The sequence below is a fragment of the Salvelinus sp. IW2-2015 genome, linkage group LG30 (assembly GCF_002910315.2).
Source record: "Salvelinus sp. IW2-2015 linkage group LG30, ASM291031v2, whole genome shotgun sequence".
NCBI lineage: Eukaryota > Metazoa > Chordata > Actinopteri > Salmoniformes > Salmonidae > Salvelinus > Salvelinus sp. IW2-2015.
In genome coordinates this window covers 8927516-8944126 of record NC_036869.1, presented here as the reverse complement: position 1 = coordinate 8944126, position 16611 = coordinate 8927516, and the positions used below count along the sequence as shown (strand labels likewise).

The 16611-nt window shown below is 42.0% G+C and overlaps 1 protein-coding gene across 2 annotated transcripts; it reads right to left on the bottom strand.

Annotated features, from left to right (window-relative positions):
* Window positions 1-2547: 2547 nt before the first annotated feature.
* Window positions 2548-7575, bottom strand: LOC111954887 (protachykinin-like). 2 transcript variants are annotated; one of them, XM_023974799.2, is made up of 5 exons: window positions 6994-7575; window positions 5958-6060; window positions 5695-5718; window positions 3265-3321; window positions 2548-3106 (listed from the first exon to the last, which is right to left on the bottom strand). In XM_023974799.2, exons 1-5 carry the CDS (start codon window positions 7102-7104, stop codon window positions 3060-3062), a joined length of 342 nt encoding a protein of 113 aa, XP_023830567.1. In that variant the 5' UTR covers window positions 7105-7575; the 3' UTR covers window positions 2548-3059. The 2 variants fall into 2 exon arrangements, with proteins under 2 accessions (XP_023830567.1, XP_023830568.1); XM_023974800.2 differs by lacking the exon at window positions 5695-5718.
* Window positions 7576-16611: the final 9036 nt, after the last annotated feature.

The window sequence follows — 16611 nt, the reverse complement described above, 5'->3', positions numbered from 1 at the left end:
AACACCCACAAGTGGCTCAGGTAGTGCAGCTCATCCAGGAATGGCACATCAATGCGAGCTGTGGCAAGAAGGTTTGCTGTGTCTGTCAGCGTAGTGTCCAGAGCATGGAGGCGCTACCAGGAGACAGGCCAGTACATCAGGAGACGTGGAGGAGGCCGTAGGAGGGCAACAACCCAGCAGGCAGGACCGCTACCTCCGCCTTTGTGCAAGGAGGAGCAGGTGGAGCACTGGCCAGAGCCCTGCAAAATGACCTCCAGCAGGCCACAAATGTGCATGTGTCTGCTCAAACGGTCAGAAACAGACTCCATGAGGTGGTATGAGGGCCCAACGTCCACAGGTGGGGGTTGTGCTTACAGCCCAACACGTGCCAGGACGTTTGGCATTTGCCAGAGAAACACCAAGATTGGCAAATTCGGCCACTGGCGCCCTGTGCTCTTCACAGATGAAAGCAGGTTCACACTGAGCACATGGCACATGTGACAGACGTGACAGAGTCTGGAGACGCCCGTGGAGAACGTTCTGCTGCCTGCAAACATCCTCCAGCATGACCGGTTTGGGGTGGGTCAGTCATGGTGTGGGGTGGCATTTCTTTGGGGGGCCGCAACAGCCCTCCATGTGCTCGCCAGAGGTAGCCTGACTGCCATTAGGTACCGAGATGAGATCCTCAGACCCCTTGTGAGACCATATGCTGGTGCGGTTGGCCCTGGGTTCCTCCTAATGCAAGACAATGCTAGACCTCATGTGGCTGGAATGTGTCAGCAGTTCCTGCAGAGGAAGGCATTGATGCTATGGACTGGCCCGCCGTTCCCAGACCTGAATCCAATTGAGCACATCTGGGACATCATGTCTCGCTCCATCCACCAACGCCACGTTGCACCACAGACTGTCCAAGGAGTTGGCGGATGCTTTAGTCCAGGTGGGGAGGAGATCCTCAGGAGACCATCCGCACCTCATCAGGAGCATGCCCAGGCGTTGTAGGGAGGTCATACAGGCACGTGGAGGCCACACACAACTACTGAGCCTCATTTTGACTTGTTTTAAGGACATTACATCAAAGTTGGATCAGCCTGTAGTGTGGTTTTCCACTTTAATTTTGAGTGTGACTCCAAATCCAGACCTCCATGGGTTGATAAATTTGATTTCCATTGATAATTTTTGTGTGATTTTGTTGTCAGGCAACTTCAACTATGTAAGAAAAAAGTATTAATAAGAATTTTCAATTCATTCAGATCTAGGATGTTTATTTTTAGTGTTCCCCTTTATTTTTTTGAGCAGTGTACATACACATACAATATTCAACGAGGATTTTTTTTAAACTATTTGGACATATTGAAAACTATAAATAACGGTTTCAAGTCAAATCCTCGTTAAGGCCAAGAGGAGACAGTGTGTTGAGCCTGTGGATCCAGAAAGATTCCCTTTGAAGAAGTTTCCTCCTCAATGTCCCTCCCTGTATGACATCTTGACCATTTCTATCCAATGTATCTCAGAGAACTAATAGGATATCCAGCTTGTACAAAATGACAGCAACCAGATTTTTTGTCTCACCTGTCCATATATTGCTGCAGTGCTCACTGGTCCGTGTCTTAAGGCTTCGATGGGGTTTCCCTGTGTAAGACAGGCCACAAGGACATTTCAACATGTAAATAACACTGGTGGACATGCAGGTAATCAGGCCCTTGATGTTAAATCTTCGTCCTGTGCGGGGGTGGGTAAATGAGTTGCATTTGTACATGAAGCTGCATTGAATATTGTATGTGTATGTATATTACTGTAAATATTGATCACATTCCCTGTGTATGATCATATATTTTGATACATTGAATGTTAATATTGTGAAACTATGTCATACATTTTTTACCCCCTGTTTCAGGAAGTGATGTCCCTGAGTACTGCCCCTATATATAGGACCTTCCATCCCCACTTGGGATATGGATGCCTGATGAAGACCTAAGGGTCGAAACGTTGTTGTAAATAAATATCACCTGGGAGCATGAGCAGCAGTGTGCAGCGTTTTCCTTTCTGTTTTCCATGAGTCTGCCTACAACTCCAGCACCTGCTGAAAGTACCTGGATGTGTGTACTGTCTGTTCTTCAGTGTGAGAGGGAGGGGTTGCCCAATTTTACAACTCTGTGTGCTACTTTCTTTGTCCCTCAGAGGGTGCACCACTCCACAATATCTACATCCGTTACACAATTGCCTTTCTTCGCTTTCACAGCATATTCCTTTCGGTGAAAATAWGAAATTCACGTTCCACCAATAAAGAAAATAGTTTTAATATATCAAGCCACAATCACACACAAGTATTCTGTCATATCATACCATACATCTTAGTTTTATAAACATGACAGTTTGATTTACAGTCAATTTAAACGAGAGCGTGCCCTGATAGAGCAGCATGTACCAGAGTGTACCAGAGTGTGTAGTTTTACAGCACAATCATTTATGAGGCACTAGACAGTGGGCTTGGCAGTGCAATTTTCTACATACCCTGGGGGTAGAGCTTTGCTTTGATGTTCCACGACAACAGCATTCTCTGGAACATATGTTATGCTGATGGCACTAATACTGTGACATACATTAAATAACATTATGTTTCTGTAAAGTACGGTAGGAGTACCAGATCACACCGTGCGTGGCAAAATTCCGCAAACTTTCCCAAATGTACCAGGATTTCCCAGAAATCGTGATCGGAGCATTCTGAGAATTTCTGGTTTACGATTTCCCTTCTGATTTAATCTTAAAACCAGGATTTCCGGAAAACCTGTGAATTTTGGGGAAAACGACCGTAATTTTGTAACCCTCTTCAGATCACACTCCTGCCCTCCTTTGAGCTCCCTTCTTCCTGGACAAATGAACTTGGCACTGTCAGGTACAATACAGCTACGAAACCACCATGTGAAAACAGACATTTTATTATGGTAACTTACAATAACTTTGACTAACTATCCATATTTTGGAGGAAAGAAAACTCGGCATCAGACACCCCTTCCACTTGTCTGTAGGAATGACTGGATGAGAAGCGGCCAATAGCAGAGAACTGAAGAAAGACCAACCGGTTAGCGGCGCTTGTCGTAGTTCTGTAGTGTGTTCCACTCATATGAATCTATAGTTGAAGAGAAAGCTTGTAAATAACACAGCACAGTTTATTTTCAGATTGTCATTTTAAGCACAGATCCAGCAATTATTGTGGATTTGTAACCAGGCCAGCTAAGAACAGCTCGGTTCGATCAGTCGTGTAAAAAGCTCATATGAGGCCCTTACCTGGTTTCTCTTGGCTCCTCTTACCCATCAGTCCAACAAAGGAGTTAATTTTATGCCCTGAAAGAGAAGAGAAAATAAGAGAGGAGAAAAAGGTGTGAGTTTCTTCCCGTAACAGTTAAAACCATTGTCACTGCAATTACAGACAGCGAGTGATGCAGTGACTAGTGTGCAGAACAAAAAGGTGCGAGTTCTTCCAATAACTGCCAATATTATTTACACCATAACCCTAAACTAAACCTAGCCCTAACCTTAACCCTTACCCTTATTCTAAACATAAACGTTACCTTAGCAAGCGGTTGCTTATGAACAGAGAATGTGTTGATAGTATGACCATGTGTAGATCATTTATATGGGACTATCCAAATAAAGTGGGACCCATCATTTTTTGTTAGCGATGCAATGCCTAGTGTATAACCTCGATGGTGACAGAGTGTGATGAATAATACACCTCTCTTACTGATCTCTAGTATCGTACAAATTGACTGACGGACTCCATCCCCTTGCCCTAGTGACTGAGGGATATAGCGGCGCCCACCCACAGGTTTTGGAACGAAGGGTTGTGGTTGGAGATTTTTTCCTAAGAGGGCGGGGATAGGATGTACGTCCTGAGGGGACATTTGCGTCCCAGACTGACTGTTGTCTCTGTCAGCCTCTGTCAATCCCCCTAATGGAATATAATATAAGGGTGGAGGGAACGGGGATACGGGGGAGGATGTAGGGGAGACGGGGGAGTAGTGGGGTTATAAAACTCTGCGTGAGACCCCTGGGATACCCTATCTGTCAACACACCCATCATACTCATTCAAATTAAGTGGAGTAAACTCAAATGTGATCAATTTACTTAAATGCTTCAATATTCCCATCAGAGATATGGGAATGATGACGATCATAAAGGGACGATGGCATCACGTGCATCTTCCATTGGTGGTCTAGTCACGAGTCACTTCTCAATTGTCCCTCCGGACATCATAAGTGCTTGGCCCCTCGCTGTGTGTAACATACTAGATATATCTTAATCTGTAGAGATCATATTATATTTATATATATATGCACATTGTACAATGTATATATTATATTATAGTTTGTGTCAATGGAAGGGTGAGATGCTCGGGTCCATCGTTCCATCATCAGCGTAACCAATATAATTGAACACCTAAATGTCCTTGGGGCATTGATCGAAGCACTCGCTCTCTTCCTATCTCTCCCCCTTTCTCTACCACCCTCTCTCTCTCCATCTCTCTCCTTCACTCTCTCTCTCCCTCTCTCTCTCTCCATCTCTCTCCTTCACTCTCTCTCTCACTCCTTCTGTCTTCCGTCCTCACTCAACTTTCTCTCTCTTTGCCTGTAATGACTGATATACCATCATGCCTGCATCAAGGCTCCGGCAACACGTTGGTCTACACGTATTTATGACGTACTTGCTGCCTCCTATCGCTGAGTGGGGGAGTCATTAAGGAAATGCCTCAATGACTGAACAGAGGGGAGACATAGCGAGGAGTCTTCATGGTAGAATTAAGACTACGTATCCTAGCGAGGGACTAGAGTTGTCTTCAAGGCAGAACTAAGACTACCACCTACTGCATCCTAAAATCCCGTCAAACGACCTGTTAGCTGTGTGGGTTGGGATTTAATTAAAACATTTGACAGGTTTATTTTCCTGTCTCTCTCTCTATCTACTTTTATTTACCATTATGCAAAAATAAATATAATTATTCAACCCCTGCATTTTGTTAGTTTTTTGCTGCTGGGCAACATTTGGTTTGTGTTCTCCCTCCCATGCATGATAATGAGGACCTGTTGGCCTATGGCACTTGATATGTGACACCAGCCTGTCGTCTCCCTCACCCCCCTCTCACCCCTCTTCTCACCCCACCTCTCACACCATGTCACCCCTCTTGTTAGCACGACTCCTCTCACCCACATAGGAGTACTGGTGAAGTACTGATGAAGTACAGGTGAAGTACTGGTGAAGTACTGGTGAAGTACAGGTGAAGTACTGGTGAAGTACAGGTGAAGTACTGGTGAAATACAGGTGAAGTACAGGTGAAGTACAGGTGAAATACTGGTGAAGTACAGGTGAAGGACTTGTGTCATCCCTAATCCCTCCTACTCATGGAGTTAACTCATCACACTTCATCACTTGTCACATGGTCCACCTGGCCCATGTGCAAATAAAGCCATCATCACTTGGGTTGATGTCACAATAGATTTTCCCCAACTTTGCCAAATGGTCTGATTGGCTACCCCTGCCTTACACACTGCCCACACAGTCCCTTTCCCTTTGTAACATAATGTCAGAAAAACGAATTATAACTAAATCATGGCTTAATTTGTTGGTATGCATGGACAATTGCAACATTTTCTGGGAAATGTTCTCCAAGATTAATTTAAAAGATGAATTAATTCATTATTTATACGTTTTTCACTTACTTTTTCGGGTTATCTGTGGATTTGCTGTTGGAATAAAGGGGGGGGGGGACTTCAGTCAATGTAGTCTTATAATTATCAAATTTATGAATTTATGAATACGCTACAAAACGTGCGTAAATATATTGATATACAGTATGTAATTATTAAAGGCATTAATAATGCATATCAATAATGGCATTCCATTTAATTTCAATAAACGGGAAAGTGCCTTCAAGAGCGTGAAGGGTGAGGACAGGGCGAGGCGCGAGGAAGCACAGTCTTACCGGAGGAGCGTTTCCCCATTAGGCCAAAGAACTGATGCGGCCTCGGTTTCCGCGTCATTCTCCGCAGTATCTCTCCGAATGGGTCAGATGACAGCCACTCGTCCTGCACGAGGGAGAAAATCTAATTAATGGAACATTAGACACCAGAGTAGGGTATAGGACGAGGGGTGGGGACACTGACTCCCTTATGGCCTTCCAACCTATACATTTGCGTAAAATATTGTACACTTGTATAGCACTAGATCTAATCTCGCAGAGCAATCAATATATAACAGTAAAGACACCCCCGTGTGAACTTTTATATCCGACCGATTTTTATCTGACGGGGTAGCCTACAGGTCAGCATTAGTCTAAGTAGTAGTCCAACCGCTGCTATGGCTAATGGACCACGCACAATAAAGTGCCCATCAATTATTCAATTCCAGGTCCGTTGGTTCCTTCCCTATTGTATAGCCCACCCGCCTTGTTAAAACGCTTTGCGTAACCTGCTGAATGTTCCCAAACCGACTGCAGATGATGAGAAATAAGAGCCCCGCCCGGAGACTTGGCAGGCGCCCAACCAACCCGCAATGTCAAAGGGAGAACGTGCGCTACATGTGAATAGAGCTTCATTCTAGGACTAAGGTAATGGTGGAAGCACACTGAGCTAAGAGCTCATACTTTATCCCCATTGAATCATAACACATCTTTCACTGACATAGAATTTGTGTTGCTGGTAGAATGTTTGATGTTTTGTCTGTATACATGCGTAATTACGCATGACCAAACTCTCCAAACAGGTGACTTATTTTATAAAAGCATACAAATATTTTAGATTTTTATTTTATTTTATAGAAATTGGTTGAAATTCCATTCAATAATTTTGATGAAACAAAACACAAGGCTGTGCCATCAAATTAAAAAAGTAATTTCCCCATAGTTAAGCAATCATACATTTTCCCATGTCAATTTTTTTTAAATTCGTTTAATAGTCGATTCTAACAAACAAATAGGCCTAACATATTTTCTTGTCTTACATCAAATCATTAATGCCTACCGTAATTGCATCGTTCATCCAATAATCAAGATCTTCTTTTGGACCAATTTCTTCACAAAAAACTTGGGCGATAGCAAGAAAAGCTATCACAAGCGGTAGCAGTAATTTCATGATGCAGCAATCTGTTGCGTGCAACTCTTCAGCCGTTTAAGTCTTCTTTCTTCGTTTGTTTCGATTTTCAAAAGTAGAAATAGGCTGTTCGGGCACTTGTAAACTGAGTTTAAATGTTTTTTAGCCACTGTCTATGACTTTTGAGAGCTCGATGTTGACACTTGCGGAAATTGGTATCTTCTCTCCATATAAGTGCCTCAAGCGTGCGCAAAAATGATATGTTCCCTCCTTGGTTGCAACCTCGCCTCAGTTCTATCTCTGCTCCAGTCAGCGAGCTCTGCTGCTCTTTAATGCCTTCACTTTGGTCCTGTTGTGTCTTTGTGACCACACTGTAGTACTGCACTAGGTTATATAGCAAGGGATAGAAGGGTGACAGGTATCTAATTCGCTTTATATCAATTAAGCAAGTACATTTACTTGACAGGTACTTCCTCGGAGCTGTGTGATGACTAATATCCGTTGTGGTATTTTGCATATGGTCAATATTACTTTCAAACGTTCCCCTATGACCCTCCTTGGCACTCAGTGTATTGTTCCCGTTGTAATCGGACTGTCCAAGTGAAGCGAAGGAAGTAAGTGAGCCTGATGACGCACTGAAGTTGAAGGTTTCTACGTAAGTCTTTAAAACCTGTCCTACGCCAAAGCAAAAAAATGAATCATAAAAAGAAAGTTGATTTGCACCTTACTTATCAGTGGAATATGTTTTTCTTCACATTGACAGTAGTTTGGATTCTGAAAGTCACTTTTCTAAAAGTGAATAATTGGAAATTGAATCATTATAATTGCTAAGCTATCCTAAAAGTGGTGTCATCTTTATTCTAATTTAATGTGTTGCATGATGAGAAAATACAAATGTTTTTCTCTTAGATACAGAACCTCATTTGTAGTGACCTCATTTGTAGTGATCCATAACCATTTAGTAATTTAAAGAAAAAAATTCCATAACCCCTTCTCTAAAAGCACACAGACAAGGTTCCCCTACAGGCACTATAGGCTTCTCTCCGAAGTGTGTGTTTTCTTTGTCTCTACCCAGATATAGGCTATTTGACAATGGTTCAGGACACATAAAGAATTAACAAAAAAACAGAGCAAACTAGAATGCTATTTGGCCCTAAACAGAGAGTACACAGTGGCCACTGTGACTGACCCAAAATGAAGGAAAGCTTTGACTCAGTGAGAGACTCAGTGAGCATAGCCTTGCCATTGAGAAAGGCCGCCATAGGCAGACCTGGCTCTCAAGAGAAGACAGGCTATATGTACTGCCCACAAAAGGAGCTGGAAACTGAGCTGCACTTCCTAACCTCCGACCAAATGTATGACCATATTAGAGACACATATTTCCCTCAGATTACACAGACCCACAAAGAATTCAAATACAAACCCAATTTTGATAAACTCCCATATCTATTGGGTGAAATAGCACAGTGTGCCATCACAGCAGCAAGATTTGTGACCTGTTGCCACAAGAAAAGGGTAACCAGTGAAGAACAAACACCATCATAAATACAACCCATATTTATGTTTTATTTATTTTCCCTTTTGTACTCTTTATTATTTTTGGAACTTTCGTGAGTGTAATGTTTACTGTTCATTTTTATTGTTTATTTCACTTTTGTTTATTATCTAGTTCACTTGCTTTGGCAATTTTAACATGTTTCCCATGCCAATAAAGCCCTTAAACTGAAATAGAATTGAATTAAACAGGTGTCTGACCCCACAGAGACAGAGAGGAGCCAGCTGATTTTATCACAAAGCTTGGCTTGTTTAGCAGAAAGGTGTTGGATGTGAAGAGAGAGATGCACTGACACTGACAACACACAGTTCACTGTGTCCACGCAGCTCACCGAGTGCTTGACAACTCAAGTGCCTTTCTCCCAGCCACAATGGACTCCTTTTATTTAAACATGTTAATGGAAAATTGCTCATTTTAATTTGACCAATAAATAGCATGAGGTGTCTTTCATTCGCGATGCATATATATAATGTCACTGTCATTTACCATATATATAGTATATATAGGATGATCTAATAGGTCACACTGTCACCATCAATCACATAGTGGGATGTGTACATTTATAACACATAAACCACAATACAAATAGTCTTGAAAGAGCATGAGTCTTGAGCATATGTAGAGACAGAGATACAATGATGATGTGCATAATTTACAATGAGTACTTTAGAATTGACCCAGTCAAAATGTGGACATTTTACAGTGATCCAACCTATAGGATGTGTTCTAATGACACCTGAATCTACTCCTCTTTTTGACATTTGACCTTTTGCCACGTCACATTGTGCCTGTCATCAGATCACATGCATATATTACTAAAACGTTCAATTTATAAATAACAAATATTACATTTATGGATCAGTATTGGTCAATCAGCAGTGGCGGGTCTGGAGACAAAGTTATGGTGGATGGATTTACGCTGCTGCTAATATTAATTACATTATCTGTGCTGCCACGGTATCTGTAGTCACCAAGACGCTTTAGATGGAGTTTAATCATCCTCACAACTAGGACTGCTTATCTAATTAACAGTGGGAAGAGGAGAGGTAGTGAGGAGAGAGAGAAGAAGGGACAAAGAGAGAGGGATGGAGAGGGAAAGAGGGAGAGAGGGAGGGGGAGGAAGGGGAAAGGGCTCTTAAATCAGAAGAAGCGGGTATTCTGTGGGAGAGACAATGGAAGATGGAGACTGAGAGAAAGAGAATATGAAAGAGAGAAGAGGAGAGGGAGCAAGTGAGAGAAGGAGTGAGGGGGAGAGATGGGAGGGCTATTGAATCAAAGGGTTGAATCTACAGCGTGCTGCTGTAGAGGAAGAATGTGAACAGAGCCCTGAGAGCTATGGGAGTAAAGAAGGAAGATAAAAGGCAGAGGTAGAAGGGGAGAGGTGGGAGGTACATGGCGAGATGTGATCGGTAGAAGGGGAGAAGTGGGAGGTACATGGCGAGATGTGAGAGGTAAGAGGGAGGTAGAGAGAGGTAGAAGGAGGTAGAGGGAGTAAAGGATAGATAGAGGAGGAGACAGGGTGTAGAAGGAAGATAAAGGGGAGGTTTGCAGGGTGGAGAGGCAGAGAGAAACAGACAGAACTATGCTAATTATATAAAAAGCTGTAGAGATATGATGGCATGATATGACACAGCATGGCATGGCAGGTGACCGGGGTGAGGCTCTATGTCACCACCATGTAGATAATAGAATCAAGCTTGATTCCCAGCAGGTATCACTCAACATGTCACTACTATCTCCATCTGATAACGTAACACAAGGCTGTATGGGACTCTGAGATTACAGAATCACAACCAACTGTCATCAAGTCCCGTGTCAGAAAACCTTTTTGAAAAAACATTTGATGTTTCTGTTTGGGCTTTTACTATACAAAATAATGTTTTCTCTCTTTCCCTCTCATTCTCTCTCTCTTTCCCTCTCTCTTTCTCCCATTTTCCTCTTTTATCCTCTCCCTCTCTCTCTCCTTTTAGAGACAGAGACTTTCCCACAACAATGAATCCTAAAACATATAAAACAGGATAATGTGTCTCTTGGCCCGGATCATATTGTGGTTTTTGTACCTTACTGAAAGTGTCAGTGGATTTGAATTGCGAGTCATTATGTGGTGCATAAAATGTGTAATCAACAAGTCAGCCTGCTTTAGATAGATAAACAGATAGTAAGAGTAGAGGATAGTCTGATTTTGTGTGGACAATTTTACATATCCCACAGTGATACATGTAATTGTTTGGCAAAGCAGAGTGAATTCTGAATACGTGAGGTTCAAGTGCGTCAGCACATACAATATGAGAGAAACAACAGTATTCTGTCCAAAAAGACGTTAACCAACGTTGGCCGACATCCACATAGCAGATGTTTTGATGGTGTTGGAGGTGTAACTGCGGTATGAGCTGACATCAGTGGAGGCTGGTGGGAGCAGCTATAGGAGGACAAGCTCATTGAAATGGCTAAAATGGAATAAATGGAACGGAGTCAAACATGTGGGTTCCATATGTTGGATGTGTTTGTTAACGTTCCATTTATTCCATTACAGACATTACAATGAGCCCGTCCTCCTATAGCTCCTCCCACCAGCCTCCACTGGTGTGTGCCACAAACCACTCCCTTCCTTATTATTCCTACTGCATTAGAGGTTCAAAACGGAGAAAGTGTAGGCTCTATTAATGGTAGAAATAATGACTCTCAAATGTCAAACCGTTGATGTTAGATTAATGCATGTCTGTGTTCATCCTGGGTTTTTATCACATGACATGTGGAAATTGAAACAGATTCAGATGAATGTATCCATGATAACTAGTGTTGTGTCCGAAAGGGCAACCTATTCACTATATAGTGCACCACTTAGTGCCATTTTGGAAGCAGCCTTAGGTCACAGTGAAGGATACTGTTCTCTATTAATGTACATGGTCTCTTCTGTCACTTGGTTAATTGGGATTGTGTAGAATAATGACATTGAGTGAGATTATCAATGACTGGGCTTCGTTCAAACAGAACGGTGTCACTGTCACAAAGGGATTATAAGGCTTTTGTTAATATGAATCAATGTTCATATTCACAAGGTGAGCAACTATCCCAGACTGGAGGTCAGACCACGTTGCAGTGGTTCTGTCACGCTGTATAATGATAGGACAAGTGCAGGAATACGTAATAGGGGGTTTTATTTTCTCCACCCAAACAAAAAAGTGAGGTGTAAACCTCTAAATAATAAACGGGACGAGACCCGTAAAACAAGTCCACAATAACACGTAGCATAGAAGCCGATACAACAGCACAGGTACTCACAAGACCAACGGACATGGTAACAATAACCGAAAAGGACAATGGGGAACCGAGGGCACATATATACAGTACAATTATCTGTAAGGTCCCACAGTCAAGCAGTGCATTTCAAACACAGATTCAACCACAAAGACCCTTCCTAGCTCAGTTGCTGGAGAGGAAGGAAACTGCTTAGGGATTTCACCATTAGGCCAATAGGGACTTTAAAATAGTTACAGAGTTTAATTGCTGTGATAGGAGAAAACTGACGATAGATCAACCACATTGTAGTTACTCCACAATACTAGCCTAATTGAAAGAGTGAAAATAAGGAAACCTGTACAGAATAAAAAATATTCCAAAACATGCATCCTGTTTGCAACAAGGCACTAAAGCAATATTGCAAAACAATTTGGCAAAGCAATTCACTTTTTGTCCTGAATACAAAGTGTTATGTTAGAGGCAAATCCAATAAAACACATTACTGAGTACCACGCTCCATATTTTCAAGCATAGTGGTTGCTGCATCATGTTATGGGTATGTATGCTTGTAATCGTTAAGGACGGGGAGTTTTTCAGGATAAAAAATATATGGAATGGACCTAAGCACAAGCTAAATCCTAGACGAAAATCTGGTTCAGTATGCTTTCAGCAAGACAATAACACAACTCCAAATCTACACTGGAGTTGCTTACCAAGAAGACAATGAATGTTCCTGAGTGGTCGAGTTACAGTTTTGACTTAAATCTACTTGAAAAAAAGACCTGAAAATGGTAGTCTAGCAACGATCAACAACCAATTTGACAGAGCTTGAAGAACTTTGAAAAGAATAATGGGCAAATGTTGCACAATCCAGGTGTGGAAAGCTCTTAGAGACTTACCCAGAAAGACTCACAGCTGTAATCGCTGCCAAAGGGGCTTCTACAAAGTATTGAAAAACATGTTTTCACTTTGTCATTATGGGGTATTGTGTGTAGATAATTCAATTTAGAATAAGGTTGTAACACAACAAAATGTGGAATAAGTCAAGAGGTATGAATACTTTCTGAAGGCACTGTATAATCTTCAAGCAATAGTTTTCAGTTTTTTCACAGTTTCAGTTTTGAACTATTTAACTTATTTCACCTATTAAATTTCACTTTCTGTCCAGGACTGACCATCCTACTGTCATCCACCTTAATAGGCAACACTTCTGTCCAGGACTGACCATCCCTACTGTTCCATCACCTTATATGGGCAAAAACATCAGTCCAGGATTGACCATCCTACTGCCATCCACCTTATATGGCAAAAACTTCAGTTTCAGGACTGACCATCCTACTGTCATCCACCTTATATGGGCAAAAACATCAGTTCCTGGATAGACCATCCTACTGTCATCCACCTTATATGGGCAAAAACATCAGTTCAGGACTGACCATCCTACTGTCATCCACCTTATATGGGCAACACAATAAAAAAAATCCTATTAATGTAGGGTTGTTTCTCAGAGGGAGCCTCATCATCATTCAGACTGTGCTTGGTGTGTCACAGACAATGTCACTACATTGGCTCCACTCCAGTGTTCAATGGTGTGGCTGAGTGTGTCTGTGTGTGTGTGTGTGTGTTTGCATGTGTGTGTGACAGAGTGTGTGTGACAGAGTGTGTGTGACAGAGTGTGTGTGACGGAGTGTGTGTGACGGAGTGTGTGTGACGGAGTGTGTGTGACAGAGTGTGTGTGACGGAGTGTGTGTGACAGAGTGTGTCTGACAGAGTGTGTGGTGACGAGTGGTGTGTGACAGAGTGTGTGTGACGGAGTGTGTGTCGACTGGTGGACGGAGTGTTGTGCGTGAGGAGTGTTGTGTGAGAATACGGAGGAGAATTAAAGGAAGTTTGCTGAAGGAGTTAAAGGTTGAGGACAGTCCATATACATGTATACACACTGTACTGACTATTGAGTTATTTCTATTCATCTATAGATTGTTAAAGCTTAAAGTCTCTTTGAAAGGGAAGTTATGAAAATTCAGCTTCAGTGGAGCAGATATTGGTTCTTGTTTGAATTCCAGTAGATATCTGAAGAGTGATCAACAACAGAGACAATCCTCTAAATTGCCAATTAATTAAACAATGAATTAATTATCAAAATATGTTAGGGGGCCTACCTGTTCATGAATATTTATGAGTTAGAGCAGTCGATAACACCTTATTTGGAATGTCCCCTACAGGTGGTTTGTAGATGTTCAACTAACTGTCTACTAGCCCTTACCCTGACCTTAAGCCTACACCAAAAACCATATTTTTTTGTGTTCATACATTTTCACGATATAGACAATTTTGTCTTTGCAGCTTGCCATATGGGACCTCAGTGAGAGGCGGATGAATGGAGGGCTGGCTAGCAGAGGGAGGGGATGAAAGTGACTGAGTACCATGCTATACCTCCATTAGACTTGGCAAGCTCTGCCATCGCCCGCCGGCAACATTCCACCGCCAGCCTAAGTAGCCCAGCCACCTTAATTAAAAGCACTCTATCAATGATCCTGAATGGAATAGCGCCCCGGGGCGGAGTGCCGTCCAAAAACGACTGGGATGATTCATTCTTAGAACCAGAGAACTCAGTTGGCTGTGACGGCAGGCAGGCAGGCAGGCAGGCAGGCAGGCAGGCAGGCAGGCAGGCAGGCAGGCAGGCACTGAGTCCCAGCGGGTGAAAATGCAAGGTCTTCCTAGTGTCTTTTATCAGTATTTCCTCCACAACAGTATAACCTCTAGCTATACACTAGACTGTCTCATTCAGATGAGTGTATCTCAGGAGATCATCTGAAGCAGGTCACATCATTGTTCAGGTAGCAGAGCTCTTCTTCTTTCTCTCTTAAGAGAGCCACAAAGGAGCAGACAAGAGTAGAGTGGAAATACAGAGCCTGTCTGAAAGGCCATAGTATATCACTAGCCCACCTGAGACCCCCGTACTACGTATTCCCACAGATCCAGTCAAACAGACAAACTTGAAGGATATGGAAATTCAGGAGAGATATTGAATATGAATGAAACATGAATGGGCAGGTTTTAAAACACTCTGTCTATCAGTGCCTTTATCATTGATCTCTGCCTCCACAAACAGACCCAAGCCATGTTCAAGAGCCTGTGGAACAATAAAGAGTTTATGTCTCTCATTGGTTTTACAGCTGGTGTTAAAAGTTAACATAAGGAAGAGAGAATGCTGTCTAAGTGCACATTTGATAAGGTTATTAATCAGAAGGGATTGATTAGCTATGCCTGAAGCTGTGTGGTATAGTGCCATATTTGATTCTTGATTATTCGTCTGGTACTGTCTTTTGGTCAATGAGTTCATGATCCACCTGCAGTAATATAGAGACGTAAAATGTATCCTCTCTGGTCTACCCAGTCTCCTGAGCTGAGCTGTATGCATTTGTCCAGAATTAATCTAACTGACCATTACATTGTATATAGCTTATTGAGAGACCACAGAAGGAACGATTAGATGTCAGGGAATCCAAACGATGGTGGATAAAGGAAGTAGAAAATTGTGAGTGATGTCCTCCTTATGCCAAGCGAGATCGGATACACCTCTGAGTGATGTCACTGTGGTACTGATGGGAAGGCCTATGTAACTGGCCTCAGACGTCATCATTTACTGTCAGACAGACATGGGCATATGCAGGATCTCCCCTTGGTAGAGGGAGAGAGAGCGAGAGAGATAGGGGGAGGGATGGGAAGGAAAGGAAAGGGATAGATAGAAGAAAGAGGGAGAGAGCGAGACAGAGCGAGAGCGAGGGAGAGAGAGAAAAAGAGAAAGAGAAAGAAAGAAAGAGGTTTGGGGACTGGTTATAGGGAGGGAGAGATTGAGAGAGAGAGGGAGAGAGAGGAAGAGGGAGATAGAGAAAGAGAGAGAGAGTACTTTGAAACTCTGAAACAGTATAAACATACACTGAAACGCAAGAAACTGAATTATACCAACAAGACACTTGATGAAATTGAAAACGCAATTGACCAAAATCAGTTCTGGGACATGTGGAACAATTTAAGCACAACAAAGCCACAAGAATTAGCCATACAAGATGTAGGAATTTGGAAAACTTATTTTGATAATCTATACAAAAACATCCCACAAAAAGACTTAAAACAGAACCAATTAGAAATTAAAGAAAAATTGAAAATCCTTGAATCAGTCATTAAAAATAACCAAAATCCATTAGATTACCCAATAACCCAACAAGAACTAAATGAAAAGCTCAAATATATTAAATCAAAGAAGGCTTGTGGTGTAGACAACATCAGAAATGAAATGCTGAAAAACAGCACACCTGAGTTGCAAAATGCTGTGCTTAAATTGTTCAACATGGTTTTAACTTGGTCTGGTCTGGAACCAGGGGCTCATCTCCCCTATCCACAAAAGTGGAGACAAATCAGACCCCAATAATTACAGGGGAATTTGTGTAAACAGTAACTTGGGAAAGGTTTTCTGTAGCATTTTGAATTCAAGAATCCAAACCTTTCTTCAAGAAAAAAATGTAATAACTAAATGTCAAATTGGCTTTCTCCCTAACCATCGCACTACTGACCATATATACACCTTACACACACTAATTAATAAACACGTCCACCAAAAAAAAGAGGGCAAAATCTTTGCTTGCTTTATTGACTTTAAAAAAGCATTTGATTCTATTTGGCACGAAATACATTTTATTAAGTCATACACCTATACACAAGCCCACTTTGCTAGAATTTTGTAGAATAAGCCC